The 26,877-nt window shown below is 42.7% G+C and overlaps 1 protein-coding gene across 1 annotated transcript; it reads right to left on the bottom strand.

Annotated features, from left to right (window-relative positions):
* Nucleotides 1–450: 450 nt before the first annotated feature.
* v (Tryptophan 2,3-dioxygenase vermilion) lies at nucleotides 451–25,762 on the bottom strand. Its single transcript, XM_080274335.1, has 8 exons — nucleotides 25,632–25,762; nucleotides 9,484–9,629; nucleotides 7,491–7,624; nucleotides 6,111–6,248; nucleotides 4,048–4,272; nucleotides 2,336–2,585; nucleotides 1,924–2,017; nucleotides 451–1,302 (listed from the first exon to the last, which is right to left on the bottom strand). The coding sequence occupies exons 1-8, from the start codon at nucleotides 25,658–25,660 to the stop codon at nucleotides 987–989; spliced, it is 1,332 nt and encodes a 443-aa protein (XP_080130461.1). The 5' UTR covers nucleotides 25,661–25,762; the 3' UTR covers nucleotides 451–986.
* Between the last annotated feature and the right edge of the window lie 1,115 nt (nucleotides 25,763–26,877).

The raw sequence follows: 26,877 nt of genomic DNA, 5'->3' as shown, positions 1-26,877 counted from the left end.
AACAAGGACTGCCTGTGTTTTTACCATATTAGAATGCATATTAGCTGACCAGCTCTACAATACATGTAACAAAAATACTCAGGAAATATTGTGACACTACCATGGACATTGTATATATGAGATTATGTCTAAAAAATAAGGCATATGTACAGAATATCAGTACAGTGTTGTCACTGATATTAAATGCAACTGCTTTTGTTAGTCTTCTCCACATCATCATCATCATCATCATCATCATCATCATCATCATCTACTCATTACTTAATACATCTAGTTCAGACATGTCATTTTCATAACAGTTATCAGTACAGTGTATCATCATCATCATCTTCATAACTATTATCCACTCATAATAGGATGGGTAAAATTCAGCAGCAAGCAAGAGGAAAACAAAAGTTAGAGAATTATCAACTGAGTTCTCATTAACTCTCCTTTTCGTGCTGACCCCCTTTAACCTCTGTCTCTTCGCCACACTGTTGCATCTTTATCTCTTTTCTTTCCCTGCTTCAATGGTCACTGCTCATCTGAATTGTCTGGTTGCACACAGTTCCAACACTCATCCCAGCCTCTCTAACGCTCTCCGAAGTTTCATTTAAGCCTCTCCTGCATCATCCTAACCTCTCACACTATCCTAACTATCTCGCACCATCCTAACCCTCACGAGCATCCCTAAAATTTTTACACTCCATCTTGACTTTTGCACACACCATTCTGACTTTGGCCCTTATATCTAAGTCTCTCATATTGCCTTAACTCCTCCATGCATACCATTCTAACATTGGCCTGTATATGGAGCCTTCATACTGTCTTAACTCTCATTCTCTTTTACCTCTCATACACCATCCTAACTGTCATCTCAGTCTAACTCATGCATCTTACTTTAGCCCCTTTAAGGAAGTCTCATACTATGCTGCCTTATTCCATGCCACCTCCATTCACTATGTTAACTCCCTTGATAGTCTGTCGTCCAACACTGTAAGCATCCCTTACATTGAAGCCTCACATGACCTCTCCATACTGTTCTCCAGACTCTTCTCCAGGTCGCTGTCAGAGAACACCCTGTCTTCTCCATTCTCAGCAGGACAGGGCGACTCCGAGCTCAGGAACCCAGTGGGATGTTGGGCAGCATTGCAAATCTCCTTCTCTTGGTGCTCCTTGCCTGCTTCCTTGCCTGCCTCCACATTGCCCTCCTCCATGATGCTCAGCCGGGTCTTCATGTGACGGGTGAGAGGCGGGATGCAGTTACGTGGCAACAGGAATGTGCTTAGGTTGAACAAGTCCAGGAACACCTTGTACCGGTCACTGTACAGGGGAAGTGGGGTCAGACAAAGTTAGCTGAACAGTTATTACACAGCTGCTGTATCTCTGAGCATCCATCTTTGTCTGTCTTTATATCCTTCTATGTATATATTTTTCTGTTTATCTCAGTTAGTCAGTTTATCTACCTGTTGGGCCACTTGTGTATCTGTCTAGCTGTCTGTTGTTAGCTTATCCATGCAAGATTACTCTGACTCTGCACTGAGAAAAATATGGCACATATGTATCTCTCACTCTGTTTACAGTATCTGGTACAGTAATATTATCCTTACTCACCACCATCCTCTCCAGCACAATGTCCCCTCCTGTGAAGCATGTGACAGAGGGTTGCTGACTGAACACTCTCCCAGTTACTTTTATCTTTGACCCTTTGTTGGATAGGCATTCACTAGTTTCCTATACTCATTTCTCATTAACTTGGTCTAAATTGTCATCTTTCTTCTGTGCTGAGTTGTAACAAGAGACTAAGACTAGAATATGATGCAACTCATGAAAAAATGCTTTGGAAAGGATATATAGATGTAGCTGTTGTCTTCTCCTGCCACTGAGCTACAGAAGGGCAAAAATCAGGGCCAAGTGAAATTAAAAACGGTATATCAGATGTACCTGAGTGTGGAACGCAGGTACTGGTAGCCTGAGGACCCTCCTGTGCCAATCAGCTGTGAACCAATCATACGCTGCACCAACATCACATGGTTGTCTGTCGGGGAGGGACACAATTAGGATGGCAATAATTCAGTAAGTACTCCTCAAAATAATGGTAACAGGCAGTCCCACATTATCCCCTTGACGATGTTGAGTCCTGAGGCTAGGTAATAATACTTCAGTACAGATAAGGGTAGATGACTAGCCTACTTCCCATGGTGGGATCTCATGGTTAAAAAAACCTCCACTCACCCCATGGGAACCAAACCTTTAGACATTTGGTAGACCCATTGCTCTGTTGGGTGTTCAAACCACTCAACCATCAGGTGCCACTGAGGGGGTTAAATACTGATAAACCTAATGATATACATACACCTCCACTTTGTCATGAGAGAGTCAACATCCATAAGCAGTGTTAGCAGCTGGTGTGGTTGGTTGAATCTTGGCTCTTCGCGGTAGAATGATATCATGAGCGCCCCCTGCAGTGCTCGGTGGCTCAGTCGACGTTCTCCGCGTGCCATCAGGGCATTGTGGATCCGCACATCAAAGATGCTATCAAAGAGCTCACGCCGACGCTTATTCTGGCTCAGCAGGACTGTTCGTAGGCTCTCGTTTTCCTCGGCCTGGGGGGAAATAGACCTTTGAGTTAGCTCGGGGTCATTGTCATTGTCAGTGTCATGGTTATCATCATCACCATAATTATAGTAACTCCTTCGTGTTTTTTCAAGGTGTCATCATCATTATCATCAACATTATTTTTGTCATCATCATTATTGCTAGCATCATCATCCCAACCCTAATTCTCACCTAAGAGATGGGGTGGAGCAGGGTCTAGAAGCAAAGAATGAGAAGGCAGAAATGATAAGAGAAATCCCCAACAGTACTTAGAGTAATGATCCACAGATTCTTTCACGCATCATCCAAGCCCTCAAAATTATTGCTCCACTTCACAAGGAAAACCATCCTCATGCACACCTACAGAATACTGCAAATAGTATGAAGAAAATTAATCTAGCCACACATTACTGTACAGAAAGTCCTCATTATAAATAGTTTTGTTTTTTTTCATGTTCTTATTTGCTATTAAGTTCTCAATAATTTATGGGAAATTAGTACCTGTATCTCATTCTCAATTGTTTTCAGACTCTCTGGACCCTACTTCACCCCACCTCAGAATGGAAAAGAATGGGAAAGAGGGTCTGGATGATAATGATGGTGATGATGATGATGATGATGATAATGATAAGGTATGAAAGAGTTTTATATACAGTATATATATATATAAGTGGATTCTCGAATTTCGACAGTTTAGAATTCGAGGAATCAAATTTCGATGCATTTTGGAGTGGTCTGCCTACCTCACTTTTCGATGCAAAGTCGCGTATTTCGATGCTCTCAGGGCCAGACTTCAACCAAAACAAGCAAAGATAATATTGTATTTTTTATGCAAACCCAAATGCTAGAAGTGAAGGAATATTATAAGAAAAAGTATGAGCCTAACCTTATATCGTATGTGACAATGTCTGTCAGGGCCAGACTCCATCCAAAACAAGCAAAGATAATATTTTTGATGTGAACCAAAATGCTAGAAGTGAAGGAAAATTATAAGAAAAAATATGAGCCTAACCTAACATCGTATGTGACATGTGTCAAAAAGAGAATGAAAATCTATCTATCTATCTATTACCAGACGCCTCAATCCCGTTTGGGGTGGCCACAAACAAATCGCCTCCAAGTCGCCCTGTCCCCCACCATTTCACTGCCCCTCTCCCAACTCACACCCCGCTCTCTCATATACCTCTCCACCCCATCCCTCCATCTCATCCTCGGCCTCCCCCTCCCTCTTCTCCCCTCCACCTCACTCACATACACACTCTTCGTCAGTCTTTCACCCTCCATCCTCTCCACATGGCCAAACCACCTCAGTGTATTCCTCCTAACACTTCCTATCACATCCACATCCACATCACATGTTTTGGAAAAAACACCAGTTGGTTTGGGAAAAAAAAAAAAGTTATAAAATTTTGCAGCTCAACTCATCTCAAACTCTACTCATCAGACCACACAAAATGATCTCTGATTTACCTCTGCCTCCTTCTTCTCATCTTCCAGAATGTTGTCTACAGCCATCTTGTATTTCTTCCAGAAGTTGAAGCCATGTTCCTCGAGTCCTGGGGTTCTCTCCAACCAGCGTGAGAGCAGAGTTTGTAGTGACGGCTGCTCCTCACTCTCCTTGATGGCCTTGTAAATCTCTGGCTCATCCCCAAACACCTTTGTGTAGTTCTCTTGGTTGTATCGCACCCGCATCTCCTGTTAAGGATATGGTTTGGTTAATGGAGGAGAAAATGAGCAGTTCAAGTCCAACGATTTCATTTGAACAGTGGAGACCTGTAATCTGGTGTATGGATTTTTTTTTATGTTTTTCCTTTTCTGTTCATCATCTGTAGAAAAAAAAATATTGTAGTCTGTTTGATTTTATCTAACAGAACAGGTGCCTTCCCACAACGTAAATATTAAGTCATGGTCCTATGTTTTGTCTTCACCTGCTAGAATTGAACCACTTTCACAGGCCTGAATACTTCATTGTGATTACTGTATATAAAATTCAGTGAGATGAACTAGATATGAGTCAGGATAACACTGAAGGATATTTGTAGGAAACAATAATGGGATGTAATGAACTGTTGATGAGTTAGGATAAGGTTGAGGAGTATATATGCAGAATGGGACCTGGGATGGAATGAAGGACTGTAGGTTCATCAAGATAACCAAAGGGAGGAGGTCAGGATGCTGAAGAGGAAATGCCTTTATGTGGTGGCACCAATGTAATTGAGTTGCTCCACTGCCTGGTTATACTGTACATATGCCTCTCATCTCCCTCTGTATCCCTTGAATGGATGAACTGCCAGAGAAGGGTACCTTTAACCTGCAGTCCACTGGGTTCACATTTCAGTGAACCTTGAGCGACATCTACTATGCAGTGCAGGTAGCGTAAGTGCGTGGAATGACTGGATGGAATGAGGCATGTATACAAAACTGATATAATGGAGGTAGGAGTGAGATGAAAAGACTAACTTTAGATGATGAGTATGTACTGGAAGGATGAGTGGGTTGGAATTAAGAGTGCATTTGTGATGAGAAAGTTGTGGATTTTTTTTATTTTTTTTTTAAGTTGTATGAGGTACCAGGATAGAGCATTGGAAAATAGGTCAATAGATACTGGAAAATATGTAAAATAAAAACAGTATTGTAATTAGTGTTATGATTCTCCACTGAATGTATGTTATGTATGGTTAATGACTTGGAATGTGAAAGGGAAATGGCCTGGATAATATGCGAATGAAAACAGTAACAAACAACTCATAGCATCTTTTTCTGGCAATGGGACCCAGAACTAAGCTACCTTAGTCTAGGATATTTAAGAAACCAACCTGCAGTCCTGGTAGCATATGATAAAATGATGCTCTGAGAGAACTGTAGTGCTGAATATATGAAGTTGTATGAGGTGGTGCCAGGATTCCAGGGGCTTGAACGATATGTGAATGTTAGGATGAGATTTTCTTAGTTTTATTGTGTGTTTGAGGCAGTTTGAAGCATGATGGAGGTACTTTAGGGAAGCAAGTTATTAAGATCAGGTGGTGGTCAGATGGTTAAAGGAGCGGTCTGCTGTCAGATAGGATGCAAATTTAATTCCAGTTGGGGCAGGAAATACTGTAGTCTGCTGATTTTATTGATCTAGCATGTGACCCTCCATTGCCTGCACAGCACTACACCAACCAACTTGCCCATAAAGCTGCTCTTTCTCAGCCACCATCTGAGACTCATGTAAGGTCTGTGTGAAATTTACGGGTAAAAAAGAACACACGACAGAGATCATCAGCATAATTGAAGAAAAATATCTTAGCCATTCAGAGGTGACTGTTGGGAGAAGGTGTGATTCTGTGGGCAGGTTGGCTGGTGTGAAGTATAATTAAATCACACTGCTCCTGAATGAGACAGCCCTAGCATGTATTCAATATGAAAAGTGGGCATTAGCACTGTAGTGGTGATATGTGAAGGTGTGTGGGATATAGGAGGAATGATAGACCTCAGGGAATGGACTGCCAAATCAATACCCAGCCAAATATATGAAAAAAAAACTGCTTTACCCCTTTGAGTCCGAGCTTGTTCTCAAGGAGTCGGAACTGATAACTCTGAAATCCTGACGCTGGTGACAGGTGGTGCCGGAACTCCATGAAGTCCAGTGGCGTCATCGTCTCGAGGATCAAGAACTGGTCCACACACAGCTGGTGGCAGGGGTAGCATTTTTATTCAGTTATCGTCATCATCATCATCATCATCACCATCCCTACCTCTTTTTCTCACCCAAGGATTGGGTGAGGTAGGGTCCAAAGAGCCAAGAAAAAGATAAAAGATAAATGGAGAAACCAGCTAAAACCTGCTGAATTGAATGGGCCACACTCATTCACTCACCAGTCAAGCCCCCTGAATCCTGACACCTTCTTACAGGCATACATATCCACACTTGCACACTTCATTCAGTCAGTTGGTTAAATGATGCCTTTGTTTCTCTAGGAATCCCCTTGCTGAGGGTTTTACATGGTACAGCTTATGCTTTCTGTATGCTGGAGGCTAAATTGTGCCAAAACCAGGTAATTACTTCCAAATAGTTGCAGAGACTGTCGAGAAAAAAAAAATTCTGAGATGTGTAATAAGATTCCTAGTAATGTGAGTCTCAGCATGGACTTCAACTGTTTACTAATGGCTGGGTTTCCTGCCTGAGAGTGATGACTGTGTGGCTAGTTACCATTGTAGCCAAACTGCACCCTCATGCTATCATCTATCATGGTCAGTGGTAGCCAGCCATCTACATTACTACCTAAAAACATTATTATTAGTTATTATGACGTGGCAAGTAATGCAATGTGTATGTAAAGAAAAGTAACAATAAATATGTGAAGATAGTTAGGTCTGTGAGCTAGGGCCAGGATTCCAGGACTAGAATGGTGTGAGAATGAGTGTGGCCCATTTCACCAGGCATGCTGTTGATATTTTTTTTTCTGTATTTTATGATTATTTTTTTTCCCCCCCATATTTCATGCTATATTTTTTTTCCTTATTTTGTGCTTTATATGCCCTTGCTAGTGCCATGTGATCTTTTGCTGCTATCTGGCACTTGGATTTCATTCCCTTACTAACTCCTTGTTAGCTGGACGGTACCTTACCCCAGCCTTGTGGGAAAAGGAGGCCATGATAAAGGTTTGTTATTGTTGCTCAGCCCTGGTCCATCTAATCGAGCAGACCATGATGATGATGATGATGATTATTACCGAAGAACATCAAGTTAACATATCCAGTTTGAAGAACGTACAATAATAATATCTTGCGAGAGAGAAAGAGCGAGGGTGGGGGGAGATGAGGGAGAGGGGGCAGCATATATCTTAGAACACTTACAAGTCTTCTGCTTATCTCACTTCATACACCTCTTTCCTACCCTCATACATTCTCTCTCTCTATCTTTCTCCCACCTTCAGTATCAGTGTAACCCTCTGCATCCTCTTCACAATCTCCAGCATTTTCAGTTCGTCCACTTCCTCTCCGCTGAAGATCTCACGCACGGAGTCGATTTCGAAGATTATTTGTTTGAACCAGAGCTCGTACACTGTGAGAAAAAAGTGAGAGTGAGATAATGTGGGGGGGGGGGAATAAGGAGGGAGGGAGGGTAGTGAGTGAAAGTGAATGGAGTGTGTGTGTGTGTGTGTGTGTGTGTGTGAGAGAGAGAGAGAGAGGGCCAAGGAAGGAGGGAAGGTAGTGGGTGAAAGTGATGGGAGGATGTGGGGAAGAGTGAATGAGTGGGGTTGCGGGAGAGAGAGAGAGAGAGAGGGGGGGGGAAAGAGGAAGGTAGATGATGAAAGTGAGCGGAGGGGGTGGGAGAGAGAATGAGGTCTGAGAGAGTGAGTCATATATCGTGTTTACAGCACTTATCAGCTCCAAAATCACTGCCATTAATACTACTTAGATCGATTCTCTATGCCCTGATTTCTTTAACTTTCCAACATATCCTACTTCTTGCTTTCATTTCAAACATCGATAACTGTTCATTTTTGCCTTTGTTTGAAACCTATCCATCTATCTATTGCCAGACGCCATAATCCCATACGTCACCCTGTTCCCCTCCACTTCAATGCCCTGTTCCCATTTCACACTCCCCTCTTTCATATATTCTTCACTCCATCCCTCCATCTCATCCTTGGCCTTCCCCTCCCTCTCTCCCCCTCCACCTCACTCCCATACACTCTCCTCATCAGTCTCTCACTCTCCATCCTCTCCACATAGCCAAACCACCTCAATGTGTTTCTCCTAACGCTTCCTATCACATCCACAGCCACACCACAACGCTTCCATTCCCTCCACTTGACACTCAAATTCCTTCCAAATTCCTCATCCACTCTCTTACTGATCTTATACAGCACTCACTCTTACTAATCTTTTCACCTCTCTCTTCCTTTCTGCATTTAACTCTCTCTTCCGTCTCTCAACTTCTTCCACGCCTCTATTTCTCATCCATTTATCAAATGCCTTTTTCTTTTGTGCCACAGTCTTTCTCACCTCTTCATTTCACCATGCTGTTCCTTGCGTCCCCTTTCGTCTTCTCTTCACCTCACACACCACCTCACATGCTGCATATATTTCTTCTGTGAATATCCTGCACACACCTTCCACGTCCCCCATCTGCTTCAGTTCATATTTACTCAATCGTTCCTCCACTTCTCTCTTATATTCTGCCTTTTTCTCATCCTCTTGTAACCTTTCCACTCTCCTAACATCTACTCCTTCCTCCCGTCCTTCCCTTCTTCTATTTCTCCATTTTACTTGGACCTGTCATCTTTAAATCTCTCCCGCGAGCTTGAAAATTCTTCTAGCGTCCTAAAAATCGCTCATAATGTCCTAAAATCCGTCTGTAAATCCACATCTAAAATTCTTCCCGGTCCTAAAATCATTGTCCTAAAGTCTTTCTAATGTACAAAAATCCCTCTTGTCCCCCCAAATTTTATCCTAAAATCCTTGTCATAAAATCCTTCCATGAACACAATCATGTCCCCCAAATCCTTGCCATAGAAAATCCCTTGTCCTAAAATCCCTCCAATGTTCTAAAATCCCTCTTGTCCTAAAATCCTATCCCAAAATCCTTCCCGGTGTCCTATAATCCCTCCAGTGTCTTAAAATCGCATCCTGCTCCCTAAAACTCCTCTGATGTCAGAAAATCCGAGTTCAAAAATATTCTAAATAGCTCTCACATTCGAAAATCTATAATGTCCCAAAACTCCATCCTACCCTCGTGTATGATACAAATGAGATGTTCCTCGTGGACCTCTGAAAAACGGTCAAGATTGCTAAAAACTCCTTACCGCTGATATCACTCACAGTCCTAAAATCCCTCTCAGTATCTTAAAATCCCCCTCAGTGTCCTAAAACCCCCCTCAGTGTCTTAAAATCTCTCAAAATCCCTTTCTAGCTTACCTTGGTGGATGATGATAAAGAGATGCTCGTCGTGGACCTCTGAATGACAGCTCTGGGAGGAAAGAAGCTTGTGAAGGTGGAGGTAGTTGGTGTAGGTAATGCCTCCATACTCCAACAGGTTCTGACCCTCTTGGCTACGGTCCACCCTGGCACAAAATGAAAAGAAACCACTTACTACGTTGGGTGGTAACCATAAAACTAAATGACGCCTGGTGGTTTACTGGGTTTAGGGGCTTGACTGGCTGCGACCCATATAAAGGTGTACAGCACATCCAAGAAATGGTTGGAGTTATTGGTCATATAATGCCATTCAGGGATGAAAGAGGCTGGTCAACCTTGCCTTACATGTCGGGCCTGAGTAGCCTAGACCTGGGTCCCTACTCTCCTGATGAGGCAAAAAGACTGGATGACAGATGGATGGATGAATGAATTAAAAATGAATAAAGATGGAACGAAACAGTCACGATGCCCGGGTCGAAAGCTGTAGCCTATTTAAATGGCACTGACACTTATATTTATTTGTGTTCAATAAACATTTCGTCATGCTTCTCGCCTCCTGACTCCTATCCACCCTGGGAAACAGAATAAATAAATAAATGTATAAAATTATCGATGAGTAAAGGAAGAACTCAAGAAATGTTGCCTTGTGAACGGTCTGAAAAGATTGGAAGGCATAATCTTACCTAATGTCTTCTGACCATTATTTTGTCATGTTTCTCCTTTTCCAGTCCAGAGACAATAACAGCAAAAAAGGACAATGAAGATAGGTAAAGAGGAATTAAGGATTAACAAATATCAGGTGATAAAAATGTGGAAGTGAGATGAATAAAGGAAAATGTAAGAGAAGCGGCCAAATTGACTGAACGAGGTTTTAAAAAATCTTTGCTTTTTTTTTTTTTTTTTTTTTTAACATTTCGTCCTATTTTCCATTCTCCACTTCAGGCTTCGGTCCACCATGAAACGAAAAAAAAGAAAAAAAAAAGAGGATGAATCAGTGATAACTGAATAAAGGAATAATGAAGGATTAAAGGAAAACTGGGTGAGAAGCTGTAAACTAGTAAACCGTTTTGAACGACTAGAGGGGCACAGAGAAGCCATCTATAGGCCGAGTCATGCTCCTTCTTAACCCTTTCAGTATGACCACGACTTATTATGTCTAAATATTATGACAAAAATACTGATGGAGCAGAATGCAGATTAGGTTATAGCTGACACCAACATTAAGACGATAGACTGAAAGTAGTAGGCAAAGCAAGTTTTCCAGTTTTTTAATGAGGTTTTGTCATTATTGGGAGAAGAAATGCCAAACAATTTCCCTCTTCAACTCCATAAAATAAATAAATAAATAAATAAACACATTAAGAACTATCTCGGGATTTGTAAGTGGCATGTAATAATTCCCCGTTTTTTGTTTTTTGTTTTACGTTGTTTAGTTAGCTCAGAATAAGTTTCTGTTTTAAATAAGGCCAGTCCCCCTCCCTGTGCAGTTTCCCGCACAAACGTCTGTAATATGAGTTATTATTATTATTTTTTTTCAAGAATTGATAATAAACAAACTGGTTCCACTTTTACCCTATTTGGGCGTTTCTTATGGTGAAATGAAAGCCGCTCATGTAGATTCGGAATCTATTGATTTTGTTGAATTATATTTTGTATAACCTAGGTGATAATCACGGGCAAGTGCTTGACGTTTGTAGGTGTCCTCGATTTATTGCACTCAATCGCATTTGATTAAGGATATTAATAAGTTAAATGCTCTCATCATTAGCTGTAATTTGCTAAAGAAGACAAGATAGTGCACTAAGTGTGGGTAGGAGGTTGGATAAAACAGTTTAAGTGCAGGGACAGGAGATACATTTCGAAAACACAACAAACGACTCGCCGAGACTGCTGAGCTCCCTACAAAGGTGCCCTGAACAGTGCTGCGTTTGATTTGAACGTTCATATTTGAAAATTAACACATCATTCATACTTGACAGAGAAAATGTGAAATTTTAGTGGGAACTTGTGACCGAATTATAGCAGAATGATTTGTTTGGTAGAGAAGTTGCCGTTTTGTGTTGATGCACCAGAACTGGTTACCGGAGGCTAGGCTATTCATTCTCGACATTTAAAGCCCCACTCGCTCTTTACTGGGTAGCGCGCTGGACTCGTAATCGGGGGATTGCGAGTTCGAGTCTCGCCCGGGCTGCCGTGCCGTGAGTGGTAGCTCGCTCCTGTAACCCTAGCGAGGCTATATAGTCCAATACAGGGCTTAGCTCGAGGGAACTCCATTTCTCCCATTTTTCCGCTCTTTACTGAGTGGTATGTATGTCTAACCCCCCAACCCTCGGATGTAAACACGTACCTGCCACAGCCGACTGGAGCGCCTTATCTCGACCGCCAATCGCCGAAAAATGTTCCCAAGTGCCTCATCGCTTTCCACAACTTTCTTCAGGCCATTGCTGACCTACATGTTCCACACAGGTAAGTAACCCTTACGCTAGTTTAGGTTACTTTAAGGCAGATTAGATTAAATTACTTTCAGATCTTCCAGGGCTGTCACAAGTATATTTTTTAAATCGTCGTTTTCAGTCTGTGTGTGTGTGTGTGTGTGTGTGTTTATCCCTCAGTTTTCCTCATTCAAGCCCCTTTGTGTGTGTGTGTGTGTGTTTATCCCTCAGTTTTCCTCATTCAAGCCCCTTTGTGTGTGTAATTAACCGGGTCGGTCAGGATCACTTGATGATCGTGATTGGCAGCTTTTACCCTCCCGGAAGGGAGCTGAGAGCTCATATAGTCCGATCTAAGGGCAAGGCTGTGACCTTCACACACGCACACACCCGTTCCCTTGCTCAAGGGGGACAGTAACCACCCACTTCGTCAGTGAAACTTTTCGCAACCTGAGCGAGGCGCGAACTCCCGTCTACCAGTTGTCAAGCGAGAACGTTACCACTGCACCAGCGAGCGGTGTGTGTGTGTGTTTATCCCTCAATTTTCTTCATTCAAGCCCCTTTGTGTGTGTGTGTGTGTGTGTGTGTGTGTGTGTACTTACCTAATTGTACTTACCTAATTGTATCGTTACAGGAATGAGTCAAGCTCGTACTGTCGCGTGTCTTAAACCATATTTATCGTACAAATCCTTAAATTTGTGAATCGTTTTGGCACACACTCTTTCATTTGGTAGTGCATTCCACTGATCAATTGCTCTATTTGGGAAACTAAATTTCCTTACGTCTTTATCACCTCTCGCTTTATGCAGTTTTTTGCAGTGTTATCTTGCTGATGCATTCCCATAGGTTAAGTAATCATTTATGTTTATTTTCTCCTTCCCTAATATGCATTTATATAACTTAATCATGTCCCTTCTTTTCCTTCTCTCCTGTAGTGTTGGTAGATTCAGTTTTTTTAGTCTTTCTTCGAAGCTTAGATCCCTTAAGATTGGTACCCATCTGGTAGCGGCCCTTTGAACTTTTTCAGTCTTGTCTATGTGTTTTTTGAGATGAGGACTCCAGACTACTGATGTATACTCCAGGGTTGGCCTGATGAATGATATTATTATCTTTCTTAGCATGTCTTCATTTATGTATGTGAACACTGTTTTCATATTTGCAAGCAGTGTATACATGTTCCGTACCTTCTCGCTGATGTGGTCAGCCAGAGATAGTCTATTATTGATAATCACACCTAGGTCCTTCTCTCTTTCTGATGTGTGTAGGGTTTTATTTCCTAACTTATAATCCCAATCAGGTCTTTTTCCACTTTTACCAAACTTGATTACATGACACTTGTCCACATTGAATTCCATTTGCCATGTATTACTCCATTCATGAAGTTTATTTAATTCTTCTTGTAGCTCTTTACAAGAGTCTGTGTTAGTAATTCTCCTTTGTATTTTTGCATCATCTGCAAACATATTTAGATAGCTTTCATTTCCAGTATTACCGTCTATATCATTTATATATACTAAAAATATGATTTGTGCCATCACTGAGCCCTGTGGAACTCCACTAGTCACTTCTTTCCATGATGAGTAATTTCCCCTTAGTACTGTTCTCATTTCTCTTTTTATGAGAAAATCTTGCATCCAACAATACAGTTTGCCTCGAATTTCTCCTTGATGGTATAGTTTCCATAAAAGTCTTTGCTGTGGTACTGTGTCAAACGCAGCTAAATAAAACTTTGTCGTCCACGCTACTAGAATTGCCCCGACCGTGAGAGGGGTAACGATCCCATTTTTTTTCATTAAGTGGCGCTGGGTGTCGGGTGGTCTTGGGGTTTAGGTGCCTCAACCTCTTCACTCCACTGACGTATATTTATTTCATTATTTTATTCAGTTCGCGGGAGACTTCGAATTGGCATTGTAGGTCTCGTACTTTGATCCAGATTTTCGTCCTTTTGCTGCATGAATTAGGCACTCTTATTTATTTATTTATTTATTTTTTTCGTAGACGGAACAGTCTTAAGGGCTTCTGGCCTTTGGTTCCTTCTTCCTTGCATAATAAAGTTGCACCGATTATGAGAGGGGTCTCTGTACGGTACACATATTGATGTATTCTGTTACCGACCTCTTGGCGTATGTTTTTTTCTTTTTATGCAAGGAAGAAGGAACCAAAGGCCAGAAGGTCGCAAGACTGTTAATAATAATAGATCTTTGTGAGGTAAGGAAAAAAAAAAATCTGTCTAACCGTCCTTCTCAGAGCTGTGAAAATGTCTTTGAGGTAGAGCTATTATAATAGTAATAATTAAACATCTTGTCCATTGCCAGAATCTTTGTGCATAGTTCTTGTACCGTACCTTGGTTCAAGTTTTCGTCCTTTTTGGAGCTTATTTCGCATAGCTAGTTAGTTTAGTGACACACACACACACACACACACACACACACACACACACACACACACACACACAATATTCTTGGGTCCTATACAGCTTTTCCATACCATTTCTTCATAATCCAGTCTTAATCTGTTGTTACAACTCTGCATATAAGAATAAGAAGGTGAGATGGCAATGTTCGACCAAGATAAAGTAAAAAAAGGGTAGATTTCCCCACCTCATATATTGACGACCACCTGAATTATCACACCTCCGTCTGTGTCGTGGGAGTTATGGTACTGCTTGCAATTACGTCAGCGTGGGGTGTATTGTGTGTATTTCCTCTTCCAGTTTGTATTAAGTGAGCGTAACAATCTATTGTAAAGTACCCTGCCCGAGCCTAACCCTAGTGATTAATCTAAACTAACCAGATCAAGTTAAATTAATCCAACCTGGACTCACCCTAACCTATCCAAACTGAATCTAACCTAACCCATCCCAATTTTTGGTCCCCCAGCCCTACCTAACCCAACCCAAACTAACAACCTGACCTAAATCTAGCATAACCTACCCTACCCTACCCTACCCTACCCAACACAATTCAGACCCAACCTAACCTAACATAACCTGACCCAACCTAACCTAGCCAAACCTAACCCAACCCAGCCCAGTCCAACCCAACCCAAACCTAACCTGCCCCAACCAAACCTCACTCCGTAACCTACCCTAACCGGACTCAACCCAGCTTAACAGCACGTTCTCTAAGCAAACCCAACGATACCTAGCCTTACTAAATCTAATTAACCTGACCTAAGCCAATCATCACGTAAGGGGAAAATTGTGTGTGTGTGTGTGTGTGTGTGTGTGTGTGTGTGTGTGTGTGTGTGTGTGTGTGTGTGTGTGTGTGTGTGTGTGTGTGTGTGTGTGTGTGTGTGTGTAAGCTATGAATGAGTTCCGTCAGACAACCAGACGTGAAGCCCCACAAACTGTCTTTCTTAGGCTACTGCATTTCACAACATCTTCCCTTCATTCCTTCCTTTCCTTCCCTTCCGCTTCTCCTTCCCTGATACCTTTTCTCCTTCTTCCTTTCTCTTCCCTCCTCACCTTTCCCCCTTCTCTTCCCTCTTATCTTCCTTCCTTCCTTTCCTTCCCTTCCGTTTATCCCTCCCTCTGATATCGTTTCTCCTTCTCCCCTTCTCTTTACCTCCTGACCTACCCTCCTTCTCTTCTCTCTACTGTGATTAGGTATATGTTTTCTTCCTTCTCTCCCTCACATATTCCTCCCGTTGCTCCCTTTGAATGATGACAAGGAGATGGAGAGAGGGAGGGGGAGACAAGAGGGAGGGAGATAAGACGGGGGATTATAACAAGAAAGGGTAGAGAGAGGAGAGGAAGGATGGAGGAGGGAGAGGGGGAGATATAGTGGGATGGGAAAGGAGAAAGGAAGGGAGGAGGAGGGAAGAGACAGGAAGGGGAGTGAGAGAAGGAGAGGGAGGTGTGAAAGAGATTGGGAGGAAGAAATGAGATAAGCAGAGATGGAAGAAAGGGAGGGGTAGACAACGAGGGTAGCTGAGAGAGAGAGAGAGAGAGAGAGAGAGAGAGAGAGAGAGAGACTAAACAGTACTCGTAAGATGACCTAGTAATTTATTTATAGTGAAAGTGGAGGAAAAAAAGGAGGATGACAAGGCAAATAGTAAGAAGTAATGGATGACGGAGGAGAAAGGAAAAGGAAGGAACAAGGAAGGAAGTAAGGAAGGAGGGGGAGGGAGGGAGAGAGGGAAATGCGAAGGAATGCCAGTGAAAGACTGCATCAAGAAACATAACAGAAGACTCAGACTTCTGCTTATCAACTGCACGAAATCATTTACCCGTTTATATTATATATTCCCCGCTGCCACTGCTACATCCACGCCCACACCACCGTCCCACCCTCCTATTATCTGCTTATAGCTGTCTACCTGTCTGCCTACATATGAGAGAGAGAGAGAGACTGACAGACAACTACTCATCTTTTGCCTCTCTTCCCTCACTCTCTCTCTTGTCTCAGGCTTCCTTCATGATATATACCTACCTACCTCCCTACCTCCTACCTACCCACCAGCCCATACACAGCTGTGTGCAAAAATTCATTCACACTTATCTTTGACAGTGGAAAGGGTTACATGAAGTAGTGTGGTGTGTGTGTGTGTGTGTGTGTGTGTGTGTGTGTGTGTGTGTGTGTGTGTGTGTGTGTGTGTGTGTGATAGCAGTATGATGCACACAGCAAAAGAGTATGAGAAGGAAGGATACTCTCTGACGTCTGGGGAGGAATGAGAAGTATGGAAGGCAGGATAGAAGGCGGGTAGAGGATTATTATTGCTCAGTGCTGAAATTAGCAAGTCTTTACCAAATATGCTCTTTAAAAAAATCCACAGAAGCCTCACGATGCAAATACATCTTAGCAATAGAAGGAGAGAGTGAGAGAGAGAGAGAGAGAGAGAGAGAGGAGTGGAAGAGAGGGAATTTCCATTGTCGTGTATTCTTAAGAAACTGACTTCTCTGAACTATTTTCTTAATTTCGTTGATTTCTTAACTTGAGAAACAGAGAGAGAGAGAGAGAGAGCGCACACACACACACACACACACACACACACACACACACACACACACACACACACACACACACACACACACACACACGAGGCCAATTTTAGTCCCATTACAACAGGTGCATAAAATGATGCATATAAATAACCTATACATTTTCACCTGACAGAGTAAGCCCATTCAGCTCCGTTAAAGGCCATGTGTTGCCAGACTGGAAGATAAATTTGACTAGTAACCAAGGAGACTCATTCCCACTTGATAACTACGTATCATCTAATTCCATCAAGCCGCTTCTTAGTATTAATGTTGTGTCCCAGTTGCGTCATATGAAAGCAAAGGACAAGACGATTTAACCCCGCTTCGTGATGGCGGGGTTAAACTGATAAAGACCAAGGGCAGCGTTGGTGTGATTATGTGGTGTTTTTTTTTCTGTACAGTACACACACACACACACACACACACACACACACACACACACACACACACACACACACACACACACAGTAAACACTGGGGTGCCTGGGTTCGCGATGCTTGTACTTGATATTGTTAATTGCTCTCTCTCTCTCTCTCTCTCTCTCTCTCTCCCCCTCTTTCGGCTATCCCTTTAGGGGTCGCCACGCGGATCACCCGTCTCCATCTTACTCTGTCTTCTGCATCTTCTTCTCTTACACCTACCACCCGCATGTCCTCCTTCACTACATCCATAAACCTTCCCTTTGGCCTTCCTCTCTTTCTCCTGCCTGGTAACTCCATTTCCAGCATCCTCCTCCCGACATCCTCCTCATCCCTCCTCCGCACATGTCCAAACCATCTCAGTCTCGTCTCTCTAACTTTGTCTCCAGACTGACTTAGGTGCGCTGTCCCTCTAATATGTTCATTTTTAATTTTGTCCAACCTCGTCACTCCTAGTGAAAAACGCAACATCTTCAGTTCTGCTGCCTCCAACTGTGCCTCCTGTCTTTTTGTCTGTGGTACTGTCTCCATTGCCTAAGTTAAGAAATTATAAAATTAAGCAAATAGTTGAGAGAAGTCAGTGATGATTCCTTTACTTTCTTAAGAATACACTACAATGGAAAATCCCCCCTTTCTCTCTCTCTCTCTCTCTCTCTCTCTCTCTCTCTCTCTCTCTCTCTCTCACATTTTTCTGCATCATCCTACCCAAAGCCTTACAGTGGTAACGTGATCTGTCCATTCACATTCGTGGCCTCGCCTTTAATTTTCTGTTGAACATCAGCGTCTCCTTCCCTAAACCTTACCTTCTCTTCCTTATCTAGACTCACTTGCCTAAGGCGATCGATAGCAAACCTTTCTCAGTATCCTCCTTCTCTATATATATTTCCTTCAAAGCCAAAGGTGGCTTTTGTGTATATGTATGCAACCACATATCTTGCTCTCGTGTTCCTGAGCTTGAATCTTCTGAATTCTCCACTGTCTAGCTTTGGCTATCCTGTCATTCTCTGACTTAAAATATTTCCTGTGTACTTATCCCCTAATTCTACTGACTATAAAAAATTCTTCGACTGTCTTCTAAGATCCTATCAATTTCTCCTTTCTCTGACGTCTCCATTCCAGATGACTTCAAAGTTCACCACCACCTCTGGTTCTCCTCTCCTTTGACTGATCCAGCTGTTGAACAAGCCAACATCTTTTCTATCCTTAATGACCTAGAGCTGCATGTACAGCATCTTACTCGTATCCCTGATCGCCTGGAGTGGGTTCCAACATACTTGACCTCTTCCTTACAGCTAATCCTTCTGCTTACGCTGTTAATCTTTTCTCTCCGTTGGGGTCCTCAGATCACAGCCTTTTCACCATAACCTGTCCTATCGCTTCAGTAAGGCCTGTGAGTCCTCCCAAGAAGCGTCGGCTGTGGTACTTTTGAGCTGCTGACTGGGAGTCCCTCAGGCAGTATTCCTTTGATTTTCCCTGGAATGATTATTGCTTCCATGGCCAAGAGCCTCTGAGTGTGCCTTGCACATTGTGGAGGTTATTCTCTTGGACATGGAAGCATTCATTCCTTTTTCTTATCCTGTGGCTAATGAAAAAAAAAAAAAAAAAGTTTAATCACTCTTGTTCTAATGCTGCCCACAACAAGAAAAAGGCCTACAAAAGGTGCCGGAGCCAAGCCTGAATCTCATCTCTTTTATATTTCTGCCCGGAATCGTGCTAAGTCTGTTCTTCGTTTGGCTAAAGGCAGTTTCATTCGTACTAAATGCTCTGAACTCTCCAACTCAAATTCTTCCCGCTCCTTCTGGCACCTTTCCAAAAACCTTTCTAACAACTTCACCTCATCATCCTTCCCTCCTCTTTTCCACTCTGATGGCCCTGTAGCTGTTTCTTCTACTGAAAAAGCAGAATTCTTCGTTCAGACTTGCTCCTCCAGTTCCACCATAGATGATTCCGGTGCTGCTCCTCCATCACTTCCCCCCTCTGGCTTCCTTATGGCCGACATTAATTTTTTTTCAATAGATGTATTTTTTGTCATCGCTGACTTCATTACTAACAAGACATGTGGGCCTGATGGGGTCCCTTCTTTTGTCCTCAAGAACAGTGCATCTTTGCTTACACCCTGCCTAGGTAAACTTGTTCTCCTTTGTCTGTCAGCTTGTACCTTTCCCTCTTGCTGGAAGTTTGCTTTCATTCAGCCTGTCCCAAGGAAGGGTGGCCATTCCCAGCCCTCTGGCTATCGCCTGTTCCCTGTTCGCAAGCCTATTTTCCTGCCTCCCTCTGTGCCTAATCCCTTATCCCACCCTGCCTCACTCCTGCCTGTTATTCTGCCTTACCTCCATTTTCTCTCCACCCTCCTTCTCACCGTTATTTTTATCCCTCCTTACCCTCTGTCTTACATCCTACTTCACCCTGCCTCTTCGTCTGCCTCACCCTTGCCTGTTCCCCTGCCTGTCCTCATGCCCCACCCCTGCCTATTCCTCAGCCTCACCCTGTCTAACTGCTTCCTGTTCTTGTACCTCTCCCCCTGAGTATTATCCTGCCTCACCCACCTGCCTCACCAACTTCCTCTTATCTTGCTTCACCCATGTGCTTAACCCTCTACCTGTTATCCTGCCTCACCCACCTGCCTCACCATCTACCTGTTACCTTGTCTCACCCACCTGCCTCACCCTCTACTTGTTTACCTGCTTCACCCACGTGCTTCACCTCTGCCTATTTTCCTGCCTCGCCGTCTTCCTATTCCCCTGCCTTACTCCGCCTGCCTTCACCTACTTTTTCCTACATCATCATCCCTCCCTAACCCTTTTAAAAGTAACCCCATCCCTACCTATCCCTTCCTCACCTTCCAGCCTCTCTGACCGCAAAGTGACCGCAGAATGACCGCGTCTGGACCGCAGGTAGGCGCGCGGTTGACGGCAAGATGATAGGGGGAGAGGGAGGAGAGGGGAGAGGGAAGCGAGGGAAAGGAGGGGAGAGGAAAGGGAAGGAGGAAAATGATACCGGGAAATGGTTTATGAGAGAGAGAGAGAGAGAGAGAGAGAGAGAGAATTTTCGTCAGGCCATTATGACCCTCAAGCATCTATGTAACTATGTCTCTCTCTCTCTCTCCACATTCATGAATTGTATAATATTGCGCAGTACTGTGACGTCTGCGTAGCAGGGAATGTTTAAACCGGCGTAGGTGGTGCGTAGTAGCCCTGAGAGAGAGAGAGAGAGAGAGAGAGAGAGAGAGAGAGAGAGAGAGAGAGAGAGAGAGAGAGAGAGAGAGGAATGCAGTCACGTGGTCTTGGTCTGATGGAAATTTTTAGAGAAGGTGAAGGAGTGAGAGGAATCTGGTAGGGTAGGGTTGAAGGACTGGAGGAAAGATCTGGAGGGACGGGGAGGGGGTGGAGGGACTGGAGAAAAGATTTGGAAGGACGGGGAGGAGTTGGAGGGACTGGAGAAAAGAATTGGAGGGACGGGGAGAGGTTGGAGGGACTGGAGAAAAGATTTGGAGGGACGGGGAGGGAGCAGAGGGACTGGAGAAAAGATCTGAAGGGACGGGGAGGGAGTGGAGGGACTGGAGAAAAGACTTGGAGGAACGGGGAGGGGATGGAGGGACTGGAGAAAAGATGTGGAGGGACGGGGTGGGGTGGAGGGAAGCGTTTTTACATCATCATCATCATCATCATCATCGTCGCCGTCGTAGTAGTAGTAGTAGTAGTAGTAGTATCATCACCACCACATCCACCACTTATTTCCATCATCACCATCACTGCTTTCTTTTTCACCAAAGCTACCAACACCACGTCTGTCGTTTCATTGCCAGTATTAGTTTCACCACCACCACGACTACTGTCACCACCACTACTACTATTATCATTTTCATCACCACCACTACTATCATTTTCACCACCACCACCACTACTATCATTTTCATCACCACCACCACCACCACCATTGCTATCATTTTCACCACCACCACCACCACCTCCACATCATGTTCACCACCACCACCTCCACTATCATGTTCACCACCACCACCACCACTACGACCACTGAACCTTCTAAATCGTCGGCAGTCCTCTACCGATTATGCCATCCACACATCGCATTCTGTCATTCCTGCGCCTATATTGGCCAAAAGCATAAATACCAAATAGAACACAAATACTGTAGAACACAGGAATAGAAAGTAGATCATTCGGTCATCTATCTATCTATCTATCTATCTATATAATTTATATATTATCTGCCTATCTAGCGGTACACACACACACACACACACACACAATGTATGAAAATAACTACCATATTTTGAGTGACAGGTAAACTGAATCGGGGGAAATCCGATTATCTGAAAGACATAGATGTTTAGACAGATATAGAGGGGGGGTATTGTGTGTGTGTGTGTGTGTGTGTGTGTGTGTGTGTAGGCTATTTAGTATGTGGTCCGGCCTTGATGTTAATAGTGCTACTTTTTTGTTTTTAATTCAAGAAGTTCAAGCAGAGGAACGTAGAACAGAAGGCTCTCCCTCACCCTCCGTCAGCAGCACAGGATTAGAAGGTAGGACGAAAATGATTTCAGTCTATGGGTAGGAGATACTGTATGCTATCCTTGTCTTACTCTTGTAATTTGACCCTTCTCATTCACAGGACCTGTTCAATATGTATGCAGAGTAAAAAAGAAATTGTTTTGTTACACGTGAGTTCTTCCAAACAAAACATGTCGAAAGTTAATTTTCAGTTTAATGGAGAGAGAGAGAGAGAGAGAGGACAAGAGAGGGAAGGGAAGGAGGGAGGGAAGTTGAGGAAGGGGGATTACTGAAGCTTTAGACTAATTCCGTAAGTCCGATGACGTAATTAATGTTATTCTTGCCGTCTCCAAGTGATTTTATTGAGCTGAGGAGATACGTCGAACTGGAAGGGTTAGCTTTAGTCTTGAGAAATCCCTGCAAAGAGGCTTAAAATCGTCTTGAAGCAATCGGATTAAGTAAAAAAAAAACACCAGGCAGCTCTACAGGGCCATGGAGGTGCCACCACGTGAAGGCCTCCCTCTCCTGCACCTCCCTGTTTCCCTCGGAGGCAAATGGGGAGGATGGTAAGGAAGGAGGAAAGAAGGAGGGGGGGAGGGGGGTAAAAGGCATACCCACGTGTTAGCCGCAGGGTAGGAGAGAGAGAGAGAGAGAGAGAGAGAGACTAAGAACTACAAACGCCCAGATACTGTAATGATGACCCGTGAAGAAGAGGAAACACCAAAAAGAAATAGATAAGTGTTGTTACCGTGTATATCTTGCATTACGTGAGAGGAAACCACAATAAACTAAAGCTGACGTAAGAATGTGAAACGCACGGCCTGTGGCTCAACTGTTTCACGGTTGAGGGGAAAGTCTTATTGCTTGTTTAACTCTCTACTCCCAGAACACTGAAGGATAAATGTCCCATGAAATAAAACCAACAGATGAAGGTAATGTGTAGATCACGAGTGCCATCAAATCACAAAAAATAACATCTTAAAATAAATTATTATCCGGATGATATTTACGCAGGAAAAAAAGCTGTGAGCGCTGTTTACCAGTTAGCACAAAAGATTCTCAAATTATTTTTTACTTGTAAATTCCATGAGTTTATAGCTGTGTAATAACGTATATACTGGCATCAACTCTTCTATCTATCTATTGCCAGACGCCTCAATCCCGTTTGGGGTGGCCACAAACAAATCGCCTCTTAATATGACTAAAAATGACTGCGGGGCGTTGAGCTTGTGATGGCGAATAATCGCTGAATAAATAATAACGTTGCAACAGTGAAGTTACAAAAGACGAGAGAGAAGGCTATTTACTGAAGTTGAACTAGTGTAGTAATTGGGGAACCATTGGACACTTTTATTAATACCAACATTTAACAAAACATCTAGGGCAGTCTCATGAAAGAACTAGAGTGGGAGAGGGTGACAGAGAAAAGCAAGTGACAATGAAGAAAACTGAAGACGAAAAGGACTGTAGAGAAAAAAAAAAAAAAACAGGGAAAGGGGGGGGGGGTTAAATCGTGACGAAGACCGAAACACACTCTCGCCCCATATGATAATGCCTGATGCAGGGAGAAGGTATGTGGCAGACAGGCAGTCCTGGGAAATATGCCAGATGTCGCTCACAATTTATTGTTATTGATTTAAAATACAAAAATAAACATTAAATGTCACTTATATTTTGGCAAGATTAGCTTATTTTACATTATAAATCATGTTTGCAGAGTACCCAAGTTATCCAACCGCTATGCCAGACCCAGGGAGTTTTGTCCGAAACTTCAGAAAGCGAGTGATCACCTATTTGGGCGACCGTACAACAACAACAACAAAAAAGACTACCATATAGATAAAAATTACTGTATATAGCTGAAAGTCAATCGAAATGAATGCAGACGTCCCCTTCACCCTTTCCACCATCCTGGGTGATGGGGACATTGTTATGACTGATAAATTAATGGCTTTCCTGAGAGAGACCGGACTGATCAGTGATGTGACTTTTTTACTGTATGGTTATAGTTTTTATCACCTGTAAATATGTATATATAGTACTGTTAATTAGGGTTGACAATTGACGTATTTGAAATAGTTCCTCCACCCACTGATCTCTTTCTTAATATTGATGTCCCCTACATTAAACCCCGTTCCTTGACTAACAGTCACCAGCTGATGAGTGTAAGTGTTCAATATAGAAAGGTATTGGGCACTTGCAGTCGACGGTGGTCTGTTGGCCGAGGTTCTTCACTTATTGTACAAATTATGTAAATACAACATACCCTCTTGCTTAAGTTATTCTAATTAGGGCCGACAGCTGATGTATATGGAAATGTTCCTGACTCGTCTGGTTCCCTTTCATATATTGATGTCCCCTATATTAGGTTGTGCGTCGACTGACAGTCACCTGGTGATGAGTGCAAGTATGTCATGTAGAAATGCATTACATATCTGCAGTCGATGGTGTACTGTTAGTCGAGGTATTAGGCAGGGTAAGATAGTTAAGGTTGCACTCAGACCCGCGTCCATTGCGACAGTAGACCAGACCACCTTTCTACCGACCGTGCTAGGGCAGGGTGCTGTAAAGTATGGCAGGGTGGGGTAGACTAGATCGTTAGGGTAGGGTGGGGTAGGGTAAGTTATGTTCGCTTAGGGCAAGGTAGGGTAAGCAGAGTAGGGTAAGTTAGTTTAGGGTAGGGTAGGTCTGGCATGGATAGGATAAGGCAGGGTAGGGAAAGGAAGGGTAAGGTAGGATAGGATAGGGTAGGTTACAAGAGTTTAGAAGTTAGAACAGAATAATGATGGGTAAAGTAGGTTGGGATTAGGATAAGATGGGTTAGATTAAGGTTAGGTGAAGCTAGGGTAGGTTTAGTTAAGTTAGTTTGGGTCAACTTAAATTAGTTAAGTTAGAAAAGGGTACGTTAGGTTACTGTAAAATGGATTCGCTGGATTAGGTTGGGCTACGTTCATACAAGGTTTGATACCTTTGTGTGCTAATAAACTCTTGGTTCAGACTGTATGTATTAATCTCTCTCTCTCTCTCTCTCTCTCTCTCTCTCTCATGCATACTTCGATACATATATACATATTTCTGCACATTTGCACATGCACGCAAATGAATACCAGCTCACGAACTAAAACATACACATGGTCACACATCACCAAGTACAGTTTACATGCGCCGTCCTCGCTTCCGGTACTCAAGTACACGTACACATACAGTACACATTAAAACGCACATCCGTCCACGCCCTTCAGCACTACCACAGAGAGAGAGAGAGAGAGAGAGAGAGAGAGAGAATCATGTCTGAGAGTATCCCTCTAGTTATTAGGCTAATTGGTATCTGTTTCGCTTTAATATAGTGACGCCTGATATTAACTTTGCTATCACCACACGATTTTACCCAGCTGAGGTGCCATAATAATGAAGGAGTTTTAAGTGCCAGAATCAGCACCATTATCAGTGTCTAAAGGTGTCATAACCAGTGTCAAAACCAGCGTATCGTGTAAATAAATGCCTACGTGAAAATCAATGTTAGACATATTTTTAATCAATCAGCCTTATTTCTAAATCAGTGTCAGAATCATTTCTAAATAAGTACAAAGATCAAAGTAATTTCTAAGCCAGGACCCAAACGATTTATAAATAGGTATAAAGATCAAAGTAATTTCTAAGCCAGTACCAAAACCATTTACGGTATAAGAACAAAGATCAAAGCTATTTCCAAGTCAGTACGAAATAGCATAGAAATCTTAGATATCGGTGTCAGAGTAACTTAACTCATTTCTAACTTAACGTAAATCAAAATATCAAACTCACCCATTCTCGCTGGCGTAGGGACAGCTCATCTTGAAGGAGGGATGTTCAGATCTTTAAGAAATGCTTCCAAGAATGTTCACAAGTGTTCGCAGGTCCTTAAAAAGTCCTCGAAATATATAAAATGTTTAAAAGGCACTTAGAGTTCTGTGTAAGTTAATTAAAAATCTGTAAAATGTCAAAACTCAGTGTTTCAAAATTCTTTCACAGGAAAAAAGGAAATCAAAATTTATCAGAATCATCAAAATCGTTCCTTCATATTCTTATTCTTCTTTTAGGTGTTTTAAATTGCCATTTTTTTTTTTTTTTAGTCGTTCAAAATACTCAAGACTTCAAAACGACTTTCAGATCTGTGAGTACTTTAAAAATTATCAACCTCTTCAGTTCGAGCACGTCTATTTTATTCTTGCTCTCCTCTGACGCTTTTACTCAGTTTTAGAGAGAGACTATCTATCTATCTATCTATCTATCAATTGCCAGGCGCTTCAGTCCAGTAAGGGGTGGCCACAAACAAATCGCCTCCATATCGCCCTGTCTCCCGTCATTTCACTGCCCTTCCCCCAGCTCACCTCCTTCTCTCATATACCCCTCCACTCCATCCCTCCATCTCATCCTCGGCCCCCTCCTCCATCTCATTCCCATACACTCTCCTCTTTAGTCTCTCGCTGCCCATCTTTTCCACATAGCCAAACAAACAACCTCAGTGTATTTCTCCTAATGTTTTCTATCGCATTCACATTTGCCGTCCCTCCATGTTAAATGCTGAGTTGTAGTGGGAGATTAGCATTAGGATATGGCGCTAATCACGAAGAAGTGTTATGGATTGGATGTAGACCTGTAGCACAGTTGTTTTCCGTCAGTGAGCTACGTGAAATACAGTGATAAAGGTAACAATTAGGACAAAGGTAGTGTAAAAGCAATATAGTATTGGTAGTAGTAGTAGTAGAAGTCATAGTAGAATAGTAGTAGTAGTAGTAGTAGTAGTAGTAGAGTAGTAGTAATGCTAGTCGTAGTAGTCAAGGCCAGTAAGACTAGTCTTATTGGCCTTGGTAGTAGTAGTAATAATAGAAGTACAGTAGTAGCAGTAATAGGGGTGGTAGTAGTAGTAGTAGTAGTAGTAGTAGTAATTAGTACTAGTAATAGTAGTAGTAGTTGTTGTTGTTGATGTTGTTGCCCCAGGTTCATCCAAAACGTGAACCCAGTGGACTGCAGGCTGATGTTGCCTTGCTCCAGCAATCCACCATCCATT

Source organism: Coenobita brevimanus, chromosome 57, assembly GCF_032717465.1.
Source record: "Coenobita brevimanus isolate Jiangsu-jjx chromosome 57, ASM3271746v2, whole genome shotgun sequence".
Lineage (NCBI taxonomy): Eukaryota > Metazoa > Arthropoda > Malacostraca > Decapoda > Coenobitidae > Coenobita > Coenobita brevimanus.
This window is presented reverse-complemented; position numbering and strand designations above follow the sequence as displayed.

What these genes read in the sequence shown, in the direction of transcription:
- v (XM_080274335.1), bottom strand. Translation starts at nt 25,660, where the DNA reads ATGAGCTGTCCCTACGCCAGCGAGAATGG. An exon ending in GGGTTACACTGATACTGAAG is followed by an intron (nt 6,249 to 7,490) that starts GTGGGAGAAAGA and finishes CCCTGCCACCAG; the next exon opens with CTGTGTGTGGACCAGTTCTT. An exon ending in ACAAGCTCGGACTCAAAGGG is followed by an intron (nt 4,273 to 6,110) that starts GTAAAGCAGTTT and finishes TATCCTTAACAG; the next exon opens with GAGATGCGGGTGCGATACAA.